Source organism: Staurois parvus, unplaced genomic scaffold, assembly GCF_062004578.1.
Source record: "Staurois parvus isolate SC_StPar_1 unplaced genomic scaffold, SC_StPar_1.0 ptg000154l, whole genome shotgun sequence".
Taxonomy (NCBI): Eukaryota; Metazoa; Chordata; class Amphibia; order Anura; family Ranidae; genus Staurois; species Staurois parvus.
Window position 1 is genome coordinate 14,610,722 of NW_028317950.1, and position 26,877 is coordinate 14,637,598.

Genomic DNA, 26,877 nt, shown 5'->3' on the forward strand with positions numbered 1-26,877 from the left:
ATTATTATTTTATCTGTTGTTGCGGAGCCTATAAACAGCGTGGGGCCCATAGGCCAGTGCCTCTTCTGCAAATTTGGTAATCCAGCACTGACAGCCATGTATACTGTGGAATGCGTCTCTCTGCTGTTTGTGGGATTTTTTTTTCTGTATTACCAGCAAGATCTCTCCAGTTAAATTCACAGCTTGACAAATTAGCTATATCTGTTAAACTGGGGATTTTTGTTGCCCAATTTTCAGGTGGTTACCCTGCGGTTTTACTGCCCCTTCCCACTCTTTTCCCCCCTAAAAAAGCTGAAAAGGCAGGGGTTGTGTACAAATCCTGCAACAGTGATGCTGCACCAAAAATTTTCCCCCCTGCCACATTCTAAAGGCAGTACCACAGGCAACCATGATCTATTCAAGTGATTGAGGGCTGTGCCACAATCGCCCTGCAACCGTGTGTAATGTACATGGCTGCGAAGCGGTGGTATGATGTTTTCAGGGTTGAGACAGGCGACATATTGCCTCCTCACTGTCAAATGCATCTGAAAAGCCATCCACCACAGATCACTTTTTAGCGGGGTGGCAAGCACCCCACTGAGAGCTGAACTGACCTGTGTAGTATACGGCATGCCTACATATCAGTCCTGGAACTGGCACCACTTCCAGTAATGAGTCCTCAATCCTGCATAAGTGCCAACTTGAGAAACTCGGAGCTTACGTAGAGAATCCTTTGCTAGACCCGGGAATCTGAATGTAGCAGCGGGCGATTGAAAGAAAGGTATGTGCTGTTGTGGAGCACGGGTTCACGTTACGGCAGATATCAGGATATAATGTTATTTATTATTACAAGTGCTTATATAGCGCCATCAATTTATGCAGTGCTTTACTTAAATATATATATATATATATATATATATATATATATATATATATATATATATTGTACATTCACATCATATAAAGATACACATGCTTGTTCTGTAAAACTTTACACATGTATTTATTGATTCTAACAGTAAGTGTGGAAAATGCACAATACAATCAGAAATACTGATATGCCTTTTGTTCTTTTTATTAATGGAGAAAATCCACAGCAATATGAGCAGTCCCACTTAACCTAAAAAGAAGAAAAAAATGTCATGGGATTACATTAATAACTCATTTTAACTTTATTACATGTACAGAAAAACTGACAGTGATTATAATTCATTGGTTACAACACATATGATAAAAGATGAATATAACTGCTGTAATAGCAAACCGGATAAATTGAAAATAAGTACTGCCTAAAATCAAGAAGATAGCCACAATTATTGGCTAAATAACTTAAATTTGATATAAAAAGTATTAGCAGCAATGATGCATGAGCCACAATGTATTCCATCTAACTGTGCAGTTAGGCTCTATGGACATTTAGGTGTGGGTTAAAGGCACAGGTGCACTGTCCAGCTCTGCTGCCGGCAGCCTGTAAAACCCTGAAACTGACAGCTGCTGGGGCTGGATAGTGCACTGAGTGCTACTAATGTTTAGTGTGCAAAAAAAAAAAAAAAAAAAATAAGGAAACAAATCAAAACAAACTGCTTTTTTTTTTTTTTTCCTTATTATTCTTTTTTTTCTTTTCTCTCCCTTCTTTTTATATCTTTTGTCACTGTTTCTTTTCTTTTTTTCCCCCTTCTTTAGACAGGATTGGCTAAATGTAATTGTCCATTTGGCATTTTTTACAATCATTGATGGAAGGGTCCTTCTTAAATTTGAGTGATCATGGTTTCCTGTTCGTTTTATGAACTAGATACCATAAAGTAAATATGTTGCTGTTCTCTGTTTCTGATGTTTTCATGTGCTTATTATGGCTCTGTTTACAATTTCAGAGATGTATGTGAAATCTCCCTGAGGAAGCAGGCTTTTGTCCTCCGAAATGCGTTGGAGAGAACCTAAAAGAAACTACATAGAAGCTATATATATATATATATATATATATATATATATATATATATATATACATATATACATATATACATACATACATACACACATATATATATATATATATATATATATATATATATATATACATGTGTGTGTGTTGTTTATATGTATTATATATGGAATTTTGGAGCAATTTACAACAAGCCTGATGTTTTGTATAGTCAGAATATTATTAATAGAGCTGTTTTGATGCTCAATCTTTGTGGTACAATCATGCTTTTTAACGATGTATAATAAAGTTTTTAATATTTGTATGTAATATTGTTGTTGTGGTGCCTACAAAGCCCCAGTAGTTTCACTCCGCTCAGGGTTTTTTCTGTGTTTTCCCTAAACATTAGTAGCATCCATTGCCCTGTCTAGTCACAGCAGCTTTCAGATCCTCATAGAGTTTAACAAGCTGCCAGCAGCAAGACTGGATGATGCACATGTGCCTTTCACCCACACCTAAACAATGGAGCCATGCACCAAGGTTAAATGTACAGTGTGCATGGAGCCTTACTGTAAGCACAGGGGAAAATATACAGAGTCATCCAGTACCTTTTTTCTCTTTCCTCTCTTGTTGCCTATTTTAGTGAATGGTCTGCAGTAGTCACAAGTGAAAGCATATGCTCCAATCTGGAGTTTTATTACACTTGTAAGAGATACAATGGCCAGGGGACTGTTGTATATAAAAACAAAAACACAACAAAAAAAATTGCAGCCATTTCTGACAGCCGGGACAAAGGGTGGGCAAGAGGGGTGGCTGGGTATTTTAGTATCATGTGAGGTGAGGGGGGGCACCACAAGGAAATTAGGGGAGGGGATTTGTGTTGGAAGGAGGAATTTGGGGGATATTTGTGCTTGGATGGAGGATTGGGGAGGATACTTTGTGCTGGGAGGAGAGGATTTGTGCTTCGAGGGGACATTTGAGGGGTAGAGAATTTGTGCTGCTGGGGGGCTTGATTTGGCATATTCGCCCTGAGCTCTAGATGTCCTTGTACCAGCACTGCTGACAGCAGCCAATAAAAATAGAATTTATGTACTCACCATCTAATCCTTTTCTCTGGGTCCATTGAGGGACACAGCTTGATGATAATTATGCATTTTAGGGTCATACTGCAACCTACAGGTGAAATGGACACTAGCAAAACTTGCAAATCACAATTGCCAAAAAAGATGAGAATGAGAACATACGCATCTTTATGGTGATAGATGCTAAGAAGTCTCCACAACAGTGGGAGAATACAACTAAGATTATAGAATATATCTAACATTTTGAGGACGTAGGAAGGTGTCCAGAGCTTTTACAGTCAAGATGAGACCAATACCTTTTTGGATTTCCAGACTGTGAAAAGGTTTGAATAAAGACCCTGAAACCTTTCAGAGGGGTGTAAGGAATTGTTTATTCTCTGGGACAAAAAAACCCTGAATGGCAGAAAAGAGATCCATCCAATATTGCTGAGACATGGGAAGTTATAAAACAAAGAATCAAGGTAGAGGAGGAAGTTGAAATTCCATTTTGTAACCTTTGATACTACCTCATACTACACACATGCAATGGTTGTGCAAGGTTCCTAGATCTTCATGAAAGGCATCAGGTGTTCCCCCACCTCTGATGGAACTAGTGGGTGCAGAACTTCATGTGGTGGCTAATTAATCCGCAGGCTTGTATCACTAGGTTTGCCACAGATGCTTAGTACTCCTAAGCTTGAGGGAGTGGAAGACGAATTGATGGAACATTTTGATGCATGATAAGAGGGTGTCAACCTGCATCATAGATTTTTAACAATCAAAATCTGGATAATGACTGCAATAGGCAAGCATGGGCTGATAGGCAGAGACCACCAAAGAATAGAACTTTGTTGGAATGTGTAGGTCTATATGAACCCAAACACCATGTTAGGGGATGGTGGAAATTTCAAGATCAAAAAGTCCACCTTAGTTAGAAAATATACTGTTTTATTGTGTTTTCGTGAAACATTTGCTGATTGAAATTCAGTTGGTAAAAGCTCTTCCCTAGGGCCTCTGACAATCAATCCTCTGGGCAATCCCAAAGAGAATCAGAAATCTTACATCTCTCTACATCAGATTCCATTGGGGAAAGTGGCAGTGGGATTTTAATGCCTGTGCGATCAGGAAGGTGCACTAACTGAGTCATAAATCCTTGTATAACAGACAAAAATACCTCTACTGTTAAACAAAAAGAGGAATGACCACTCGAGGAAAAAAAAGGAGGGTCGGAAATGGACATTAATGCAGTTGGTTCCAACTGGGGCATGTGAGCAGTGCAAAAGGCACAATCTTTTCTTATGCCAGTATATGTACCATCGTTTGTAGGCTCTATAACTTTCACACAAACCAATTAATTTACACTCACTGGCCACTTTATTAGGTACACCTGTTCAATCACAAGGAAGCAACTCAATGCATTTAAGCATCTAGATGTGGTGAAGATGACTTGCTGAAGTTCCAACCGAGCATCAGAAATATCCAGTTAGCGGTAGTTGTGTGGACGAAAATGCCTTGTTGATGTCAGAGGAGAATGGGCAGACTGGTTCCAGCTGATAGAAAGGCAACAGTAACTCATATAACCACGTATAACAACCAAGGTATGCAAAATACTATCTCTGAACGCACAACATGTTGAACGTTGAAGCAGATGGGCTACAGCAGCAGCAGACCACACTGGGTGCCACTCCTGTCAGCTAAGAACAGGAAATGGAGGCTACAATTCGCCCAGGCTCAGCAAAATTGGACAATAGAAGATTGGAAAACCGTTGTCTGGTCTGATGAGTCTCGATTTCAGCTGCCACGTTCGGATGGTAGGGTCAGAATTTGGCATAAACAACATGAAAGCATGGATCCATCCTGCCTTGTAGCAATGGTTCAGGCTGGTGGTGGTGGTATAATGGTGTGGGGGGATATTTTCTTGGCACACTTTGGGCCCCTTAGTACCAATTGAGCATTGTTTAAATGCCTTGTATGACCTGAGTATTGTTGCTGACCATGTCCATCCCTTCATTACTACAGTGTACTCCTCTTCTGATGGCTGCTGCCAGCAGGATAATGCACCATGTCACAAAGCTCAAATCATCTCAAACTGGTTTCTCGAACATGACAATGAGTTCACTGTATTCCAATGGCCTCCACAGTCACCAGATCTCAATCCAATAGAGCACCTCTGGGAAGTAGTGGAACGGGAGATTTACATCATGGTTGTGCAGCCGATAAATCTGCAGCAACTGCTTGATGCTATCATCTCAATATGGACCAAAATGTCTGAGGAATATTGCCAAACACCTTGTTGAATTTATGCCATGGAGAATTAAGGCACTTCTGAAGGCAAAAGGGGGTCCAACCCGGTACTAGAAAGAGGTACCTAATAAAAGAGGCCAATGAGTATACACTTATTGTTTTTTTTTTTTTTTTTACCAAAGACATGTAGCAGAATACATTTTGTCCTAAATTTTTTGAAAAAATAATTTTTTTTTTATTGGGCATGTTTTATGACAAAGTAAAAAATATTGTTTTTTTAAACTACATTTTCTGTCTTTTTTCGCTTACACAATAAAAAAATGAAAAACCCAGGGGTGATCAAATACCACCAAAAGAAACCTTTATTTGCGTGAATAAATTACATAACTTTCACTTAGGTACAGTGTTGCGTGGCTGAGCAATTGCCAGTAAAATTAGCGTAGTGCTAAGTAGCAAAAAAATGCTCTGATCATGAAGGGGGTAATGCCTTCCGGAGGTCAATTAGTCCCCTGCAACTGTGCCCAAAATGTTGCTTACAAACAAAAAGGAGTGTACCTTTAAGAAAAGGAGCTACCAAAAATCCTCCAGGAATACCTGGAGACCAGCGCAGCAATATACTAGGGATCAAAGAAATCCGCAATGTCTGTGACCAAAACCTATAAATGGTGTTGCGCTATAGGTCCAAAATAAAGATATTCAAAAAATAATCTAAAGATCAATATTTGAGTGGTAAACGTAAAATAATCCTCACCCACCTAAATCACATCTTTATGAAATAAACAATAAATATATAATAAAATAAATATCTCTCAGTTTGATTATTGAATTGATAAAGTAAAACACCCGACAGGGCCTAGTTTACTAAATAGTGCTACACCCATACATTAAGTATACATTCAATATAAAAAAAAAATAAAGCTACCCAGGTGTAAAGAAATGTGACACTATATGAAAGAATTTAGCCAGTAAACACCCGACTGACCATATAGTACATAAATAGACTATATCGTGCTTGAGTCTGTTTAAATTCAGTAGGTATACCCCACACAAGCAGCTAGCATAATATTGCAGGTTACAATATATAACCATATATAGATAGAGGGAGCAGCGCTAAAACATATTTTTAAATGTGCTTTTCCATATATCAGAAAGTCCAATCCAAAGCTTTTGTAGATACAGTAAAGAGTCCATCAGCCAAGACCCAACAGATATCCAATAGGTGCCAAGGAAACCATCAAAGGGAGAAATTCTTCACCAACAACAACCACATGGTCCCTTACCAGATGGATTTGCCCCCCAAAAGAAAGGTCAATATGCGCTGTATGCTTCCTGAAAGCGACCACTGGACTAAATGTATTCCTTAAGGATCTTGATCTTCAGTATAAAGCTTATAACGGATACACCTAAATAAGTATTACCTCATAGAGGATAATCCAAGGTGGAAGGAAAAAGGAATCCTCATAGTGTAGTAAATACTAGACTTTTAATCGCCAAAACAGTATTATACGTACATAATAAAAATCAGCACGTCACCATATCCATAAACGACTTGTTTCCAACTATTAAGATGGCTGCCACGTTTCGGTGCGCATTGACGTCATACACTCTAGCTCCAACCAACGCGTTTCGTCATCAATGACATTGTCGGGGGCTTCACATTGAAGATCAAGATCCATAAGGAATACATTTAATCCAAAGTAATCTTCCCCTTAGTACACGTTCACCTCCTGGCATTGACCTGAGTGACAGGTCAGAAAACACTCAGATCCATATCCAAAATTCCTCCACATGTCAGGGCTGATGGAATTCCACTCCAACCAATGTCCAGCTTGGGGGTATACTCAGAAAGAAAGAAGAAGGTGGCTTCTCATAGTGCAAGCAATTTTATTACATAACTTGTATTATAGCATAAAAACCGTATTCGCATATATCAGAAGGGTAAAACCCTCTTACAGCATATCAAACCCTCTTACAACATATCAAACAGGGAATATCAAAGATGGCGGTAGCTGTCGCTGCACCGGAAATGACTCGCCACAGTGAGTCTTCAGAGATGTGGACAGGAACACCACCACAGCTCTGGTCTGGATAACTCCACAAGGAATCTCCCAAAAACTACTCCGAAAACATGATCCTAAAGTCAAGAGTACTGTGCTCATTGGAACACAGAGGGACTGTCAGTGCTGAAGGCAAAGGGAACATCGGTAAACCTACTAAACTGTGCGTAAACAGCAGCAACTGCCAGATTTGCACTCCATCCAAATCAATGGCTGGTGCACCTGCTGTTCACATGCAACCACCTATCTGAGCAATTACATGAGAATGGAGCCTGCAACCGTCTAAGGAGGAAAGCAGTGTGGATCCAAGGATGCCATTTCTGCAGAGTTTCTGGCCACAAGCAAATTGGCTGTAGCCAATTGGCCAGTTTGTATGCCGTCATACCACAGAGTGCAGCTGTGTCCAGAGGTGACCTTTAGTCACCTCTGAAGGCAGCAAACTGTCCACCCCAATTGCATGTGTGAATGCAGTCTAAGAGGTTGTTTAGATACCATCAAGATATAGTATGTCCCTCAATGGACTTTTCCAAGAGATGATGAAGTCGGAGGTGACTGCCAACCAATGGTTAAAATATAGCTGACTTGTTTGTAAAAGATGCAGGCTCTAGGGTTACCTAGTGAGGCATTGGCCCAGAGCTAGTGTTGGCATCTTCAGGGTCGCTGGATGGTAAAAAAGGATTGCCATGAAAGTTCTATAACTGGTCGGTTGGCAACTTATGAGCTACAGAGTCAAATATGGCCCGAGATCCCCAAAATGGCCGCACATAATGTTCAATATATGTAATACTTGAGAAGATTGTCAGAAACTGCAGACCTAATAGAGGAAATGATGGTCAGAGAGTGTGGACATGCTACATTATTGGCTGCAGAAGACAATATGAATCTGGAAATGTTACATGAGGCTAGCAGAGATCAATGCTATTACCCTAATCAATGTTTCACTACAGACTACTGAGGTCAAGGGCCACACATCCTATACTAAAGGACCACATGCAGGGCACCTAATGGGACATCTATCTAGACATGCTCGGTTTGTTTTGTTCCGAATCGAAATTCAGGCGAAATTTTTGATATGCAGAGATTCGGATGTATCTGAATTTCCTGAATTACAACAGTAATGCGTTCAAACAAATCCGAAATAACGGAACAAAATTTTTAATGAAATGTGAAAACTGAATTTGAAAACAAATTCGAAATATAAACATATTGCTGACTATTGCTGATTTCTGTCAAAAACTATGTGTATTAGTGTTAGAATATAGCTGTCTTCTGAAATTCAAATTTTTAAAAGAATAGAATAAAACAGAATAGAAAATAATACAAAAGAGAGTAAAACAGAACAGAATAGAATAGAAAAGAATAGAAGAGCTAAAAGTAGAATAGATTAGAATAAAATAGGAAGTATATAGCCATCTTCAGAAATTAGAATTTAGAAAAGAATAGAATAAAACAGAATAGAAAAGAACAGTGTAAAACAGAACAGAATAGAGTAAAACCGAACAGAACAGAATAGAAAATAAAAGAATAGATTAAAATAGAATAGAAAAGACTAGAATATAAAATCAAAGAATAGAAAAGAATAGAGTAACACAGAATAGAATAGAAAATAAATGAATAGAATAAAATAGAATAGAACATAAAGGACTAGAATAGAAAAGAATAGAATAGAAAATTAAAAAAATAGAATCAAATAAAATAGAAAATAAAAGAATAGAAAATAAAAGAATAAAATACAAAAGAATAGGGTAAAACAGAACAGAATAAAAAAGAAAAGAATAGAATCAAATAGAAAATAATAGAACAGAAAAAAATAGATTCAATTAGAATAGAATAAAATAGAAAGAATAAATTTGTCTTTTGACATTTGAATTTTGAAAATAATAGAATTAAATAAAGTTGAATAGAATAGAAAAGCATAGAGCGAAACAGAACATAATAGAATAGAATTAAAAAAAGAATAGAATAAAATAGAATAGAAAATAAAGGAATGGAACAGAAAAGAATAGAAGAGAATAGAATAGAAACAATAACAATAGAATAGAAAAAAAATTGAATAGATAAGAATAGAATAAAATAAAATAGAAAGAATATAACTATCTTCCGAAATTTAAATTTAGAATAGGATAGAACCAGTTATTCTTCATAATGACTTTGGATCAATTCAATATTTTTGATTCGACTTTGATTCAATTTGAATTTAATTAGAATACTTCTAATCCATTGGAAAAATTTGAATACGGTCGAAAACTAATGAACGAAACAAAATTAATTTTGTTATGAATTCAACTAAATGAAATTAGTAACTTAACGAATCGATCCGAAACGAAACAAATTTCTTAATTCTGCATATGTCTACTTCTCTCTCTAGCTATGTGGTGTCAGTTGCCTCTACTTGGTTTGTATTTCTGTCCCCCGTAATACCTGCAAGACTGCTAAAGAACTTTGTAATGGGGCTGACAAGCTCCAGCCTAGACAAACCTTTGTTTTCAAACGCCTCCTGTGATATGACACAGAGCACTCTATCAACTGCCTATGAGTGCACCAAGCTGGCAGATGATTGCAGATTTTCCAGCCCTACAGTTGTTTTCATTTTTTTATGTTTTTTTTTTCATGTTTTTTTTTCCTGCTAAAATCCTCATATGCCTTTGGACTCTTTATATCAATGGTCTTTGAACCACATGACCACACGTTCCTTTCCTTTTTTAGTATACATAGAGCTGCATTTACAGACTGAAAAAAATATCAAACACCTGTAAAAGTGCTGTTTTTTTATGCCCTGTGTGCATGAGGCCTAAAGGAGTTTAAAGTGGTTGTAAACCTCAGATATGAAATATAAACAAAGCATATCCTTCTGTAGTGTGTACATGTCTCAATCCAGAACACTAAGTGTCATTTCTGTCTGCTGCTTCATTCCTCTGCTATCAGCATGAATCACTTCTGAGATGTTTTCCTGACAAGAGAAAAAAAAAGGGATGGGGAGGGAGTGCCAGCACGCAGCCTGTGATTGACAGCCTCAACTCTGTTCCTGCCCACATGGAAGAAAAACATATTTCAAATGTATTTTAAAAATATTCTTCTCAAATATATTGACATATATTTGAAATACTACAATTTTGGCCATATTCAATATATTTCCAAATATATTTCAATATATATATATGCTAAAATGCGTTTTTTATATATTACAAAATATATGAAAAATATTTTTAAAAATATATATATTTAAAATGTATTCTTCAGATTTTTTTAACATATAAATAAGGAATGTTAACATATATTTTTACATATATTTGTAAATGCATTCCGAAAATGTAGAATAAATGTATTTTTAAAGACATACAGTATGTTTGAAAATGTATTTTTAAAAATATTTTTCATATTTTGTAATAAAAATGCATTTCAACATACAGTATGTGTATATGTATGTATATATATATATATATATATATATATATATATTTACTGAAATATATTGAATATGGCCAAAATTGTAGTATTTCTAATATATGTCAATATTTTTGGGAAGAATATTTTAAAAATATATTTAAAATATATTTTCTTCCATGTGGGATGTGCTGTGTGAAAGAGGAGTGTCTCTTCCCTCTAATCAGTTATCAGAGCTCTCCTCACTGAGCTCTGGAGTGTGTAATCTCAGCTCTCCCCCCACCGTCTTCTGAGCTTGGCCAGTCACTTCACTGGGTATATGGAAGGGTTTACAACCACTTTAGGTAGGACAGTGATTCTGGTGGCTTCACATTTAAGCACTTTTCGACTGATACCAACAAGGTAGGACTATATGATGGAGCTTATAGGGGGTAGCTGTATCGGTTAAAGAATTTTGAAAATTATGTTTTGTAGCTGTTGTCTTTCAAAACCACACATGAAGGGATGACAATTACCAGTTTAGGTGGTATAGTAGCGGCCAGAAGGCCTCCAGGCTGGTTTGAAGGACCCTGGATTGCCTTTCCTTCTTTTTACTGAGTTGGCAGAGGCATTTCCCTGACTGAGAGTGGTCTGAACCCCCGTATTTTGTGTTACACCTTGATTTCCTGCCTTACGTTGCTTCTGTCTGTTCTTCTGAATAGCCACAAGCCTGTCCGTGGTCTCAGAGTCCTCCATAAGTGGCTGGGCTCTTTCCAGCCTCAACACAGCCTCACGGATGTTGTCCAGGACAATGGGAACCATGCTCACTACGCCACCATAGAAGTTACGTGCTTCATCACAGCTGAGGTGGTTCAAAACATCATGAGGATACCTAGAGACACAACAAATGTTTCAATGAAATGCACAGGGCCTCATTTATTAGACTGCCTGGAATAAGTCTTCCAATAAAGGAAGACTCTGACTGCTGTTTGAAAATCAGTATATTCCAGACAAAATTAAAAAGTATACCTGAGTTGCACCAGTAGCAAACAGTCAGCAATGGGCCCCTGTATGATTAACCCCTTCGCTCCAACGCCTCCTGGCCCTTTAAGGGGTTTCTGATGCCGGAAGGCGGGGCAGGGTTTAGGGTTATGTGACCGCCGTGATTGGCTATCATGATCAGAAAGGTCCCAATCGCAAGGAGAGATCGGGACCTTTCCGCGGGACGCTGACACATGTGCTGGGAGCATGCCGGGCGCATGTATGTTTGCAAATGGTACGCAAATATGCTCGGCGTCAAGGCCTAGCTGCTGAGAGGCCACATATTTGCGTGAAGAGGTTAAAATGTTTGAACCCCCTAATTCAATTAGAGGGAACAGTGTAGAACAGGGGTAGGCAACCTCTGAGAGGTGGAACTCTACCTGAACAACATGAAAGAGATCCAAGATCACCGGGGTTCGGAGCCCCTTTATTTATTTATTTTTTTAGGAAATTAACTAGCAAGGCATAACTAATTAACAAGGAAAATGTAGAAAAATATAATAAAACAAACGTCACTGTAAAAATAGAAACTTATCCTACCTCAAAAGTGGACAGAGTCAGTCTGTAGGGCAATGGATGGTGTCAGTAGGACAGCCTCAGTAGGGCAGAAGATGGTGTCAGTGGTTTTTTATTTTTTACAATTTTATTTTCTGTTTTTTGGCTTTGGTGAAATATCAGGGATCAAAACAGACCCCTGATGCCTCAGTTGTGAGGCAGCGGAAGGGAGCAAGGACAGAAATTCCCCAGTACCGTTCTCTGCGGTCTCAGCTGCATGGGACATGGAATAAATGGGAAGTGCTCTGTGCTGAGCAGTTTCCCATTCATTCACAAACTGAAGAATAGTAAAGACAGTTTACTATGCTACATTGGAGACTGGAGAGGAGGGATGCCGGCAGCGTTGATGAGATGGAGGAGGGGGACACGGGGGAGACCAGGGCACCAGAAAGAAAGAAAAGGAGGGGAGGCATTTACTAGAACCGATTGGCTGTATTTTGCTCCTGCAGCTGCTAAATGTGGCAAGGGAGAGGAGGAGAAGCTGGCTTTCAGTGGCTGCAGGAGGAAAATACTGCCAATTGAGTCTAGTAATTGCCACTCCCAGGACTCTCCTCTCCAGGTATGACAGGGAGGCCACAGGCACCCCCTGGAGCATGGGGATGGCAGCGCCCAGGGCACATGCCCCCTCCTCCCCCCGACAATGACAAATGTCCCCCTAGTAACAAATGATATGCCTTCTCTCCCCTGATGTAAAAACAGAGCCCCCAGGTAATGACTGATTTCCCCCCCCCTGTTGGTCCTAGTAATTTTTGGGGAATTTTCTGTCAGTGTCAACAGGTGTTGTGCGGAGCGGTGGGGGTCAGTGTGTGTCTGTTCCTGGCTGTCAGTGTTGTGAGGTAAGTAGGGTGGAGGGTACAGAGGGTCTCCGTTAGGTGGCACAGACCCAAACAGCTTCTTTCCTCCCCAGTGAAAGCGGTTTCAGCTACCAGGCAGTGCTCTCCTCCTCCTGCCTCGTTCAGCCCTGTGATAGTTCGATGTCCATTCCGCCCGGTTGTCAGCACCAACACTTCCTCCAGTGTCCTGAACTGCTCTCACCCTGTCCTCCTCTCTGCCCCATTCAGGAAATAGCGCACAAAAGCTCAAAACTTCTCCCCAGCCAATAAGAGTGGAGGGGTGTGAAACTTAAGGCAAAGTGGAAGCTGAGTAGTGGAGGAAGCATTCCACCACTCGGCTGCAGGACAAAAGATGCAGGGACACTGCAGGATCCAAGATGGGCTCTGCGATTTTGCATGAGGAGTAGGCTTAAATGACAGGGAGGCCGCACGGGGACCGCTGATGCTATACCCATGCCTGCAGCTTCATTGGGAGAAGTAGCTCAGTGCAAGAGCAAGTCTACCCCTCCTCTCCACCCGCCCAGCTCTCTCCACCCCCACTCCATCTGCCAGGCTCTTTCCTTCCCCACTCCACCTGCCCAGCTCTCTCCACCCCCACTCCATCTGCCAAGCTCTTTCCTTCCCCCTCTCCACCCCCACTCCATCTGCCATTTTCTCTCCTTCCCCACTCCACCCGCACAGCTCTCTCCACCCCCACTCCATCTGCCAAGCTCTCTCCTTCCCCACGGCACCCGCCCAGCTCTCTCCACCCGCCCAGCTCTCTCCACCCCCACTCCATTTCCCAGGCTCTCTCCTTCCCCACTCCACCCGCTCAACTCTCTCCACCCCCACTCCACCTGCCCAGCTCTCTCCACTCCCACTCCATCAGCCAGGCTCTCTTCTTCCCCACTCCACCCACCGAGCTCTCTCCGCCCCACTCCATCTGCCAGGCATTCTCCTTCCCCACTAGACCCGCCCAGCTCTCTCCACCCCCACTCTGTCTGCCAGGCTCTCTCCTTCCCCACTCCACCTGCCCAGCTCTCTCCACCCGCACTCTGTCTGCCGGGCTCTCTCCTTCCCCCACTCCACCTGCCCTGCTCTCTCCTCCCCCACTCCATCTGCTAGGCTCTCTCCTTCCCCACTCCACCTGCCCAGCTCTCTCCACCTCCACTCCATCTGCTAGGCTCTCTCCTTCCCCACTCCACCTGCCCAGCTCTCTCCACTCCCACTCCATTTGCCAGGCTCTCTCCTTCCCCATTCCACCTGCCCAGCTTTCTCCACCCCCACTTCATCTGCCAGGCTCTCTTCTTCCCCGCTCCATCCACCCAGCTCTCTCCACCCCCACTCCATTTGCCAGGCTCTCTACTTCACCTGCCCAGCTTTCTCCACCCCCACTCCATCTGCTAGGCTCTTTCCTTCCCCATTCCACCCACCCAGCTCTCTCCACCCCCACTCCATCTGCCAGGCTCTCTCCTTCCTCACTCCACCCGCCCAGTTCTCTCCACCCCCACTCCATCTGCCAGGCTCTCTCCTTCCTCAGTCCACCTGCCCAGTTCTCTCCACCCCCCCTCCATCTGCTAGGCTCTCTCCTTCCCTGCACTGGAACTTCTCGCCCTGTTCCACCAAGCTCTCACTCTGACAGTACTGGGGAGGAGCAGATTAGTCTAGGGTTGGAAATACAGAGATGCAATCTACCTGTCACCTGGCTGTGGTTGACTGGTAGATCGCGATCAATGGGTTGCCAACCCCACATGTTTTTCACTTTTCCTGGAATAAGCAGTGTCCAGTACTACTGACTGAGACTACAAATGGCCGTATCAACACACATTACCCAGGCATGATCCACTTTGTCACCATCAGGAAAGCCACCCTGAAAAATGCCATGCAGCCATTGTTGGAGTGCATGTAGACATGAAGACAAGATGGCTGTAAAGTGACTGCAGGAGATCAACAGCATTAAGACAGAACAAAGTATGCAAAAAGGTTAAAAAATACTGCAGTTCTGTAGAAAAGGAAAAGCAATTCAGTTAGGGTTTACATATACTATATATTAGGCTGGCATTTCACTTTGCTCACTTACTTGGCTCTCAGACCAGACAGGTCATTGGTTGGATTGAGAAGAGTAATGGTTTGCTCTATGATCCCCTTTGCTGATGTGTCATTCTGCATAGATTCCAGCTGGATACAGAACTCGGCCAGATCCGCACAGACATCCAAAAAGAGAGAGAGGATACGCTTATCTGTCCTGTTGTTGCAGTGGCTGTCTAAGTAGTTGCGTACCTGTAAATTCCATTAAGTACAAGCATTACCAACAAGAAACATGGCCACCTATCCCCCTATACTGCTCTTATCACCACCCCATCTGTCGTACAAAGAATGCAAATGGCAGGATTATTTTAAAGGAAAAAAATTGTTTCCACTGCACCCAATTTTCTCAAGGATTGAGCGATTAGGTAAGTCCTTTTAGACCTAAATCCACCAAGGCAGCAAAAAGCAGTGAGGATGCACACATGTAGGTGTCACTATGTTTCCATGAACACTTTTAGCATATCATAGACCTGTGTTCATAAAGAATGGACAGTTGAGCAAGTCCACCATATGTGAACATAGGTGCCTGGCTCCAGCCAACCCCAGAAACAGGTCCCAGCATGAAACAGGATACAACATGGAACTCCAATTGTAATTAACTACCAGCGGCACAGGAATTGGTAATTTTGTTTCAAGTGCAAGTGCATTCTGAGGACATGTCTTGGTAGTTTCCCAGATTTTCTGCCATTGTTGGGGTTCCAGGGTAATGCTGAGATCTAGGGGCGGACTGACCATTTGGAAACTCGGGCACTGCCCGAGGGCCCGGGGTCAGTAGGGGGCCCCATGAGATGCCCCGGTACCTTTTTAATAGGCTTTTTTGAATTTGGGCAAGGACACAGGGGCCCCATGATCCCCTTTTGCCGGGGGCCCCATGAGTTGTCAGTCTGCCCCTGCTGAGATCCCATTCCCATTTCCATTTCTGCATATAATTGTGAAGGGAGCAAGGAGCCTGCAAGAAGCTGTGAATTTAGCAAGCAGATCAAGCCAGGAGACTGCGGGTCCTTATGGCAACACCTTTTAAAAGGGGTCATGATCATCCCTTTATCAGGGTGAGGGATTATAGACTGTACAAAATGTATGACTTGAAAGATGAAAATGAAAAATTTGAGTTCTAGGCAATTTATTCTCTACTTGTAGAGTGTGGAAGCGACTTAAATCCATGAGGTGTCAAGAGGCAACCATGAGGTGTCATGTCGGTGAGCTTAAGATCTATCCAATGGTGAAATGCACAAGGGTTTTCCCATCCTGGCGGGATGCCTGATTGACAAGTGTAATTTTTTTTCTAAGTAAACAGTGCAATAATAAAACAACATAAGCACTCATTGACAATACTTCATACTTAATGAGCCATAAAACAAAATCTGAATGAAATGAAAATGCTTGCATTGACAATATAAACATTAAAGTTGATTTTGCATCAATGAAAGAAGAACAAAAACTGGTACTAGCTATGTACCTGGGCCAGGGTCATCACGGGTCTGATCCTGTCATGGGCACTTTCCCGTGTCCGCTCCAATGCATTAATGAAAGTCTTCTGTTGCTGCTGCAAGAGCTTAATACTCTGCTCCAGTGTCTTAAGGGTCTGTTTGGCTTCATTCATGGTGACTTCCATGTTATTTCACTCTGCAGATATAATTTGTACATAATTAAAGCCCAGCTCCAGGAAAAAAATGTATTTTATTTCATGGATAGAGCAGGAAAGGGTTAAAGTTGAACTCCAGGCAGATATAAAAGACACAAATAAATGCAGCTCTGTAATCTTTAAAGGCTAAGTTTGCTTTTTTTTTCTAAAATCCAGCTTCCCTATGTACCAATATACCATTATTGTACCTTGGTTGCAGAAAAATAAAAGCTTTTTTTAATTTTGAGAACAAGGCCTTACCTTGGCACTTGCTGTATTTCTTAAGCCTAGGACACACAATCAGAAAATCGTACGACAAATACCACTTTCAAAGCGATCATATGATAATCTGATCATCAGTACACAGCTTTCGTCTGAAATTATTTGAAGGGACAAGCAAGAAATTTTTTTTCATGCAATACCAGATCGTACGATTTTTGTTTAATCAGTACAGTTTTTGTCTGAAAATGCAATGCAAATACATTATATCACATCCGATTTTTTATTCTCTCATAGACGAATTTCCATAACTTTAGTACCTTTGGGGCAGCACAGTGGCTAAATGGTTAGCACCTCTGCCTGGCAGTACAAGGGTCCTTGGTTCGAATCCCAGCCACAGCACCTCCTGGTATGGCACCTCCCACCTGGAGTTTGCATGTTCTCCCTGTGCCTGCGTGGGTTTCCTCCGGGTACTCCAGTTTCCTTCCACACTCCAAAGACATGCTGGTAGGTTAATTGGATCCTGTCTAAATTGTCCCTTGTATATGAATGTATGAATGTAAGTTAAGGCCTTTAGATTGTACACCCCTTGAGGGTTAGGGACTGATGTGAATGTACAATATATATGTAAAGCACTGCATAAATTGACGGTGCTCTATAAGTACCTGAAATAATAATAATAATAATACCTTTCAATATGAGACTAGCATGAAAAAAAAACCAGATGGTCATTCGCCGATATTCTCATCACATGTACAGGGCTTAAGAAATCTTCATCATTTGCTGGTATGTAGATTGAGGACAGAGAAGCCAGTAAGACACAGGAAGGAATTTATCAGGTGACCTCATTAAACCCTACACCCTTCACCCAGCAACTATTTTTTCCCAGCATCTCTCCACGCTTGCATTTGCCTGGCTTCCCCTGTGTCCCTTCAGATGGGCTCAGACTGCATGCTAAACTCCCTGGGACTGCATGCAGCTCATGGGACACCCCTGATGTAGTGCAAGGGCCTGCCTGATTGGATAGATGCTGTGTCCTCCTATTTTATTGTTTTGGTAAATCTACAATCAGATTGTACAGTGTATGTTCATATGTATACACCTACACCTAAAATTACCTAGTTGCGCTTTCAGTGTGATTAACAACACACCAAACACAGAAGCAAATGCACATTTTGCCACATAAAGAAAAACGAGTGACAAATGCAGCAGAGTGCACAATAAAAAACATGCACCACGCCAAAATGTCCCATGAGTTACTTTGCCACCTGTAGCGCAGCCCATTGAAATCAACAGGCTGCCCTATGTGTGTCACTGGAAAAACGAGCCAAAATATATGCGCTTCCTCTATTCTAGGTGTGAATGGGGCCGGAAAGTGAAATTGGTGCATTTACACAGAACAATGAGGCTCCATTCACATCTGGGATGTACTACAGGAGATAATCAGAGACTGCAGATGTCTACTACAGTAGATGACCAGAGACTGCGGATGTACTACGGGAGATGACCAGAGACTGCGGATGTACTATGGGAGATGACCAGAGACTGCGGATGTACTACGGGAGATGACCAGAGACTGCGGATGTACTACAGGAGAGAATCAGAGACTGTGGATGTACTACAGGAGATGACCAGAGACTGAGGATGTACTACAGGAGATGACCAGAGACTGCGGATGTACTGCAGGAGAGAATCAGAGACTGTGGATGTACTACAGGAGATGACCAGAGACTGCGGATGTACTACGGGAGATGACCAGAGACTGCGGATGTACTATGGGAGATGACCAGAGACTGCGGATGTACTACGGGAGATGACCAGAGACTGCGGATGTACTACAGGAGAGAATCAGAGACTGTGGATGTACTACAGGAGATGACCAGAGACTGCGGATGTACTACAGAAGATGACCAGAGACTGCGGATGTACTACAGGAGAGAATCAGAGACTGTGGATGTACTACAGGAGATGACCAGAGACTGCGGATGTACTACAGGAGATGACCAGAGACTGCGGATGTACTACAGGAGAGAATCAGAGACTGTGGATGTACTACAGGAGAGAATCAGAGACTGTGGGTGTACTACGGGAGATGACCAGAGACTGTGGATGTACTACAGGAGATGATCAGAGACTGCGGATGTACTACAGGAGATGATCAGAGACTGTGGATGTACTACAGGAGATGACCAGAGACTGCAGACATAGTAAAGGAGATGACCAGAGACTGCAGACATAGTATAGGAGATGACCAGAGACTGCGGATGTACTACAGGAGATGACCAGAGACTGCAGATGTAATACAGGAGATGACCAGAGACTGCAGATGTACTACAGGAGATGACCAGAGACTGCAGATGTACTACAGGAGACAATCAGAGACTGTGGATGTACTACAGGAGATGACCAGAGAGTGCGGATGTACTGCAGGAGATGACCAGAGACTGCGGATGTACTACAGGAGAGATGACCAGAGACTGCAGATGTACTACAGGAGATGACCAGAGACTGCGGATGTAGTAAGGGAGATGACCAGAGACTGCAGACATAGTAAAGGAGATGACCAGAGACTGCAGACATAGGAGATGACCAGAGACTGCGGCTGTACCACAGGAGATGACCAGAGACTGCGGATGTACTACAGGAGATGATCAGAGACTGAGGATGTACTACAGGAGGCAATCAGAGGCTGCGGATGTACTACAGGAGACGACCAGAGAGTGTGGATGTACTACAGGAGATGACCAGAGACTGCGGATGTACTACAGGAGACGATCAGAGACTGCGGATGTACTACAGGAGACGATCAGAGACTGCGGATGTACTACAGGAGATAATCAGAGACTGCAGACATATTGCAGGGGATGAACAGAGACCTTTCAGCAATGCACAGATATACAGTTTGTGAAAACAGCTCAGGGTTTGGTATAACAGTCCACAGGCAGTCTATGGGGGGAAGGTGAACCTAAATACATCATTGTGTATTATTAAACACACACACTGCCCCTGCAATACTTCTTATCTGTCAGAAGATGTCACACTGGGAGCCATATGAGTGGGAAGACTGAGGGCATCTAGTGACAGAAAAGATGTATTGCAGGAAACAGTGCCAGACAGCTGGGTTTTGTCTTAAAGCCAAACTCTGGACCAAGTTTCTTTTACTAAATTGCTCCTTCAGCAGGATTAAAAAGCAAACAAATAGATCAGCTGCAATGGTCACCTTCAATCAAGCACTGTCCTTCACAATACTTATTTTCTGTCACAAGATGTCCTCACTCATCTGGGATTGCATGATGCCCAGGACGTCATCATGGTGCCCTTTCCTCCTAGGGGGAGATTTACTAAAACTGGTGCACACAGAGTCTGATGTAGCTGTGCATAGTCAGCGATCAGCTGCTAGATTTTATTGTCAAAGCTTAATTGAACAAGCTGAAGTTGGAAACTGATTGGTGAAAATGCACAGCTGCACCAGATTCTGAGTGCTCCAGTTTTAGTAAATCTCCCCCATAGTGCATTGAGACGCTGATGTCAATATGCCAGCATTGATCTCTGCATCACTGAGGACTGGAAGACGACTCTGCAGCATTGCATGACCTGCCTGTAGACTTCTGGAAAGGTGTTGTATAAAGTATATCCACTTGTCGGCCTCTTTATTAGGTACACCTTACTAGTGAAGTGTGTGCACCACTTTTTCATATAATCACTGTGGGTTTTATATTAATTGAACAGGTGTACCTAATGAAGTGGCCTGTGAGTGTACATCTAACATACACACTGGGGGCACTTCCAGGAGAGCGGAGCCACTCGCATGGGAAGCCCAATGTTGGGCTTTAAGATGCTACTTTTCTGGCTATCTCTGGATTCATTATTCATTAGCCCAGCAAAGTCATGTCCCCTTGTTAGGCAGTTGGGGTTGAGAGTAACATGTTAGACTACAACCATGTGAACTTGCTTAGTTTGGTAGCTCAAATGTGTAATTTTAGGTTATATAAAAAAGAGGCTTGGATATCAAGTATAAAGCACCAGTAAAATATACAGTTATTTTAACCACATGCCGCCCAGCCACTGTATAAATACGGCGGCAGGGCGGCACGGCTGGGCAAAAGCTCGTTTTAAAACGTGTGCTTTGTAAACAGGTAGGGGGCGTGCGCGAGGCGTGCCGCCGCCCTACCTGTCCCGCAGATGTCAGTCGCCGGGTCACAGCCGGTCGTTACCGGCTATGTCCCGGCGATCGGCGGCAATCGCTGACAGAGAGCACAGCTGCAGTAGCTGTGCTTTCTGTCAGTTCCCTGACAGCTCCAGGACACGCTGATTGGGACAGATGAGTTTCTCTCTCCCGATCAGCGGTGTTCCCTGCAGTACACATCCCCGCCCCCTAGTAAAACACTCCCCTCACACAGTTAACCCTTTCCCTGAATAATAAACTTAACCCCTTCCTCCCCAGTGCCATTAGTACAGTGTCAGTGTTTTTTTTTTTTGCACTGATCACTGTATTGGTGTCACTGGGGATGTCAGTGACCCCAAGTCAGAACCCCCCAATGTCAGAATGTCCGCCGCAGTCCCGCAGTCCTGCCATAAGTCGCTGATCGCCGCCATAAGTCACTGATCACCGCCATAAGTCACTGATCGCCGCCATTATTAGTATAAAAAAAAACTAAAAATCCCTGTATCTTTCCCGCCATTTGTAAACGCTATAACTTTCACGTAAAGCAATTAATTTACACGTATTGGGTTTTTTTTTTAGCAAAGACATGTCTCAGAATGCATTTTGGCAGAAATTTATGACTAAATTTGATTTTTAAATTTTTTTTACTGGACATGTTTTATAGCAAAAAGTCCAAAATATTGTTTTTTTCCTCAAAATTGTCATCCTTTTTTTTTATAGCGCAAAAAATAAAAACCGCAGAGACAATCAAATACCACTGAAAGAAAGCTCAATTTGTGGGAAAAAAAGGATGTAAATTTAATTTATGTACCGTATTGCATGACCGCGCAATTGTCCGTTAAACTAGCGCAGCGCTGTATAGCAAAAAAATGGCGTAAATTGCAGTATCTATACCATAGTTTGTAGACGCTATAACTTCCACACAAAGCAATCAATATACACTTATTGGGATTTTGTTTACCAAAAACATGTAGCAGAATACATTTTTGGCCTAAATTTATAACCAACTTTGAGTTTACTATATATTTTTTATAGCTGAAAGGAAAAAATATTGTTTTTCTTCAAAATTTTTGGCCTTTTTTTGTTTATAGCGTGAAAAATAAAAAGCGCACAAGTGATCAAATACCACCAAAAGAAAGCTCTATTTGTGTGAAAAAAAGGACGTAAATTTTGTTTCGGTGCAGCATTGCATGACCGTGCCGCAATTATCAGTTGAATTAGTGCAGGGCCGAGTAGCAAAAAGAGGCCTGGGGGTAAATCCTCTGGAGGTCAAGTGGTTAATAATCATTACACAAAAATTACCAAAAATCCCCCCAATAAGTGAGCACTTTTACCGATCCCAATAAAATGGCTATTTACACTGTTCTTCTGGAGTTAAAAACAGAAACATCCTTCTTTACATAGCATACATAGAACAACAAGTCTCAGCATGGCCTGTAAGATCAACTAATGTACTCACGGGGTATGCTTGGACCACTAGTTCCACAACAGCTGGTGTCTTCTTGGCTGCCGATCCCTGATCTAAAGAATACATAGATCCCAATTATTTAGAGGATCTCTCCTCTTTTGCAACCAAATCCTTCTATTCTACTTTCCCTCTTTATATGTCCCCCATTTTGCTCTTGGTGTTGAGATCTGTGTAAATAAATTTACTCTTTAACTCCCGGAGTTGTTCATATTGCTCTAAACCAGGGGTCTCCAAACTTTCCAAGTGAAGGGCCAGTTTACTGTCCTTCAGGCTTTATGGGGGCCGGACTGTGACCAGTTGGAGTGGAAAATTCCCCCGTATCAGTGCTCCATCATTGCTTTTAATGGGAGGAATAGTGCCCCATTGTTGATATCAGTGAGATGATTGCTGCCCCATTCATGGTGTCAGTAGGGTGAATGGTGCCCCATCATTGGTGTCAGTTGGTGGAATTGTGCCCCAAGGGCCAGATGAGGGCAAGCAAAGGGCCACATCTGACCCCTGGGCCACAGTTTGGAGACCATTGCTCTAAACTTTTCATCCATCATACAGATAATTGTATAGGGTTCTTCTTACCACTACAGGTCACCAGCATCGCCATTTTGGATACAAGAGCCACCTGGCTTCCTGAGGAACCATAGCCAGCTTTCCGCAGTGCATGCATGAGCTCGCTCAGCACTTTGGGAATGGCTTTGCAGCCTCCTGGGACATGTGGCAAGGGGAGACGAGGCAAGGGCAGGGGCGAACTGACCATTTGGAAACTCGGGCGCTGCACGAGGGCCCGGGGTCAGTAGGGGGCCCCATGAGATGCCCCTGGTACCTTTTTCATAGGCTTTTTTGAGTTTGGGCAAGGACACAGGAGCCCCATGATCTCCTATTGCCCTGGGGCCCCATGAGTTATCAGTCCGCCCCTGGGCAAGGGATGTCATCCTCGCCTACACAAGGACTGCAGAAGTGGGAACGACTACCGATAAAGATTGGTACAAACCCCCACCACCACCAAAAAAAAAAACTGTAACTCAGTTCCAGGCTGGGGGAAGGGAGCGCACCAGCAGGACTTCACTTTCTGAGTGAAGTTTTGCTTTAAAGTAATTTCAGTAATAATTTTTAATATTTTTTTACAAATCTGCATCTTTCATTAAAATCATATCTGGTAACTCTACAATAAAAGTTAATATTCAGGAACTTTCTATTATAGGGTGACAACGCTCTATCACTGTCTCCCAATTGTGCTCCTGCGTTGTCACCCTGTCATACACGCTGCTGATGGAGACTACAAGGGACTATTTCAGCAGGGGCGGACTGACCATTTGGAAACTCGGTCAGTAGGGGGCCCCCTGAAATGCCCCTGGTACCTTTTTCATAGGCTTTTTTGAGTTTGGGCAAGGACACAGGGGCCCCATGATCCCCTATTGCCCAGGGGGCCCCATGAGTTGTCAGTGCGCCCCTGTATTTCAGCATACATTGCACAGGTATACATAGACCCTTGTGTACCAATAGAAAACCATCCCTGAGTTTGAGCATAGCCAAGCTATTCAGAGCCTTTTTTTGTGCATTTGTACACGCATTTTTCATGCAACTTGTAGTAAAGCAGCAGAACTCAATATTTTTTGCCCCATAGACTCTTAGGCCCCATTCACACTTGCTCTTCATGCTAACGCCCATTTTTCCGTGATTTTTTTTGGCACGTTTTTCGTTTTTCGCACAACAGCATAGGGCAGCTCGTTCACTTGAATGGGCTGTCCTGTATGTGCAAATGCGCCAAAAGAAGCACTTGCACCTTTCTGGGCATTGAGTCTTGCAAGTTTTTTACCGCACGTTTTTTGCATGATAAAACACGCTTTTCGTAGCCACACTTGTGGTGCCATTAAGAATCAATGGCAATGTATTTATTTATTTATTTCAGGTACTTCTATAGCGCCGTCAATTTACGCAGCACTTTACATATATATTGTACATTCACATCAGTCCCTAACCCTCAAGGGGCATACAATTTAAGATCCCTAACTCACATTCATACATACACATACTAGGGACAATTTAGACAGGAGCCAATTAACCTACCAGCATGTCTTTGGAGTGTGGGAGGAAACTGGAGTACCTGGAGGAAACCCACGCAGGCACAGGGAGAACATGCAAACTCCAGACAGGCGGTGCCGTCGTTGGGATTCACACTGACGACCCTAGCACTGCCAGAGCAATGCACATTTTTTCCGCATTTTTGGAACACGCAGGTGTAAATGGGGCCTAAAATTGGAGCACACGCACTCCCAATAGCCATCCCTGGAATACAGGTAGACGTGAAGTAGCTGTAAATAGGCTGCAGGAGATCAGAAGCACTTAGATGCAACAATGGAAGAACGAAAAGGTCATTTCTAAACATAATACACAAAAAACATAGCAATTGTTCATGATACACACTGCTTTAGCAAAACTACATTTTATCCAGTTTAGGTTCAATTCTATTTAAATAATCATTCTTGTGCTTTCATTTGTCATGGCACTTATGACCTGGGGTGTGGAGGAGATGCATGCATTGCCTAAATATTCTCTGCTAAAAAGTATCTATCTTCTCCATATTAGAAGATTGGGAAGAAAGGGAGTATTCCAATCAGGGCTGGGTCTATGAGGGTGCTGGGGTGGGCTGTGCCCCCCAGATTTAAGTTGAGCCCCCCTCCAGGTCTCTGAGAGTACATACCCTGATCCATGAGCCAGTCTTGTGGGGGCAATTAATGTAAAGGGGCACTTTGATTTAGATACCTGATGTAAAGGAGTACTCTGATGGGGTAACTGATTATATGTTAGGGGGAATTGTGATGGGGACAGTTGAGGTAAGGAGGCACTGTGATGGGGACAGTTGAGGTAAGGAGGCACTGTGATGGGGACAGTTGAGGTAAGGAGGCACTGTGATGGGGACAGTTGAGGTAAGGAGGCACTGTGATGGGGACAGTTGAGGTAAGGGGGCACTGTGATGGGACAGCTGATGTAAGGGGGCACTGTAATGGGGACAGTTGAGGTAAGGGCACACTGTGATGGGGACAGTTGATGTAAGGGGGGACTCTGATGGGGACAGTTGATGTAAGGGGGCACTGTGATGGGGACAGTTGATGTAAGGGGGCACTGTGATAGGGACAGTTGATGTAGGGAGGCACTGTGATGGGGACAGTTGATGTAAGGGGGCACTGTGATGGGGACAGTTGATGTAAGGGGGCACTGTGATGGGAACAGTTGATGTAAGGGGACACTCTGATGGGGACAGTTGATCTAAGGGGGCACTGTGATGGGGACAGTTGATGTAAGGGGGCTCTGTAATGGGGACAGTTGATGTAAGGGGGCTCTGTAATGGGGACAGTTGATGTAAGAAAGCACTCTTGACAGGGACCCTAATGTAAAGGGGCATTCTGATGAGGACGCTGATGTAAAGGGGGAACTCTAATGGGGATCTTGATGCAATGGGGGACTAATGGAAACCCTAATTTAGAGGGGGACTTTGATGGGGACACCTGATATAAGGGGGTACAGACTCAGTTTAATCACCCTAATCCAATGACAGCCTAATACATACTAGTGTTTCCCAGGTCATGACACCGTGTTATAGACTGTCAGTGACTCACACACAGTGTTGACATTATGCCCCTGACTTTTCTTTATGGCACCCCAAGATCAGAAAGGCTAGATCCAGCCCTAATTCCAGTAGGAGATCCTGGTACCTATACAATCCCTATATTAGATGGTGTAGTCTGATAGCTGGCATGACCCCTGGGTGCCACGTGTGCTGACACTCACCTGCAGCAGGTAGATGAGGCTTTAAAGCCCCTGGGGGCACTCTGCGTATGTCTCGGTGATAATAGAGATCTGTGATCACTCTCCTGTGTATCTGCAGACTCCAGCAGTGTGATTGTTTGGCCGGTTGCTAGGTAACCATTGTGACGTGTGCAGCCTGTTGGGCCAACAAACCCTGTACACAAATTAAAGGAGGAAGCCTTTGCTATAACCTGAAACAAACTAAGAAGATGAAGATTTAAAGTACAAAAGTGTTGTCCGGAGCTAACAAAATTTTCTTTACCTGCGTTTTTCTATAGTGAAGACAGGAAAATCAGATTTCAGATGCTACTACTTTTTAGTCATAAATTGTCTCGATAGGAAAATCTGTTGATGTCTAGGCAAAGTGCAGGAGTTCATTAAAAATGTAAGAAAAGCCCATAGCTGCCATGGTTTCCTTCTGAAAAAGCTAGTTGCCTGGCTGTTATGCTGACCCCCCCTATAAAAATTACACAGATAAGTGCTGC

The 26,877-nt window shown here is 42.7% G+C and overlaps 1 protein-coding gene across 3 annotated transcripts; it reads right to left on the minus strand.

Annotated features, from left to right (window-relative positions):
- Nucleotides 1-955: 955 nt before the first annotated feature.
- SPACA9 (sperm acrosome associated 9) lies at nucleotides 956-26,502 on the minus strand. 3 transcript variants are annotated; one of them, XM_089675357.1, is made up of 6 exons: nucleotides 26,375-26,491; nucleotides 22,583-22,644; nucleotides 16,575-16,741; nucleotides 15,111-15,310; nucleotides 11,159-11,514; nucleotides 956-1,099 (listed from the first exon to the last, which is right to left on the minus strand). In XM_089675357.1, exons 3-5 carry the CDS (start codon nucleotides 16,728-16,730, stop codon nucleotides 11,163-11,165), a joined length of 708 nt encoding a protein of 235 aa, XP_089531483.1. In that variant the 5' UTR covers nucleotides 16,731-16,741; nucleotides 22,583-22,644; nucleotides 26,375-26,491; the 3' UTR covers nucleotides 956-1,099; nucleotides 11,159-11,162. The 3 variants fall into 3 exon arrangements, with proteins under 3 accessions (XP_089531483.1, XP_089531484.1, XP_089531482.1); XM_089675358.1 differs by lacking the exon at nucleotides 22,583-22,644 and having other exon boundaries at nucleotides 11,318-11,514; nucleotides 26,375-26,502; XM_089675356.1 differs by lacking the exon at nucleotides 22,583-22,644 and having other exon boundaries at nucleotides 26,375-26,502.
- Nucleotides 26,503-26,877: the final 375 nt, after the last annotated feature.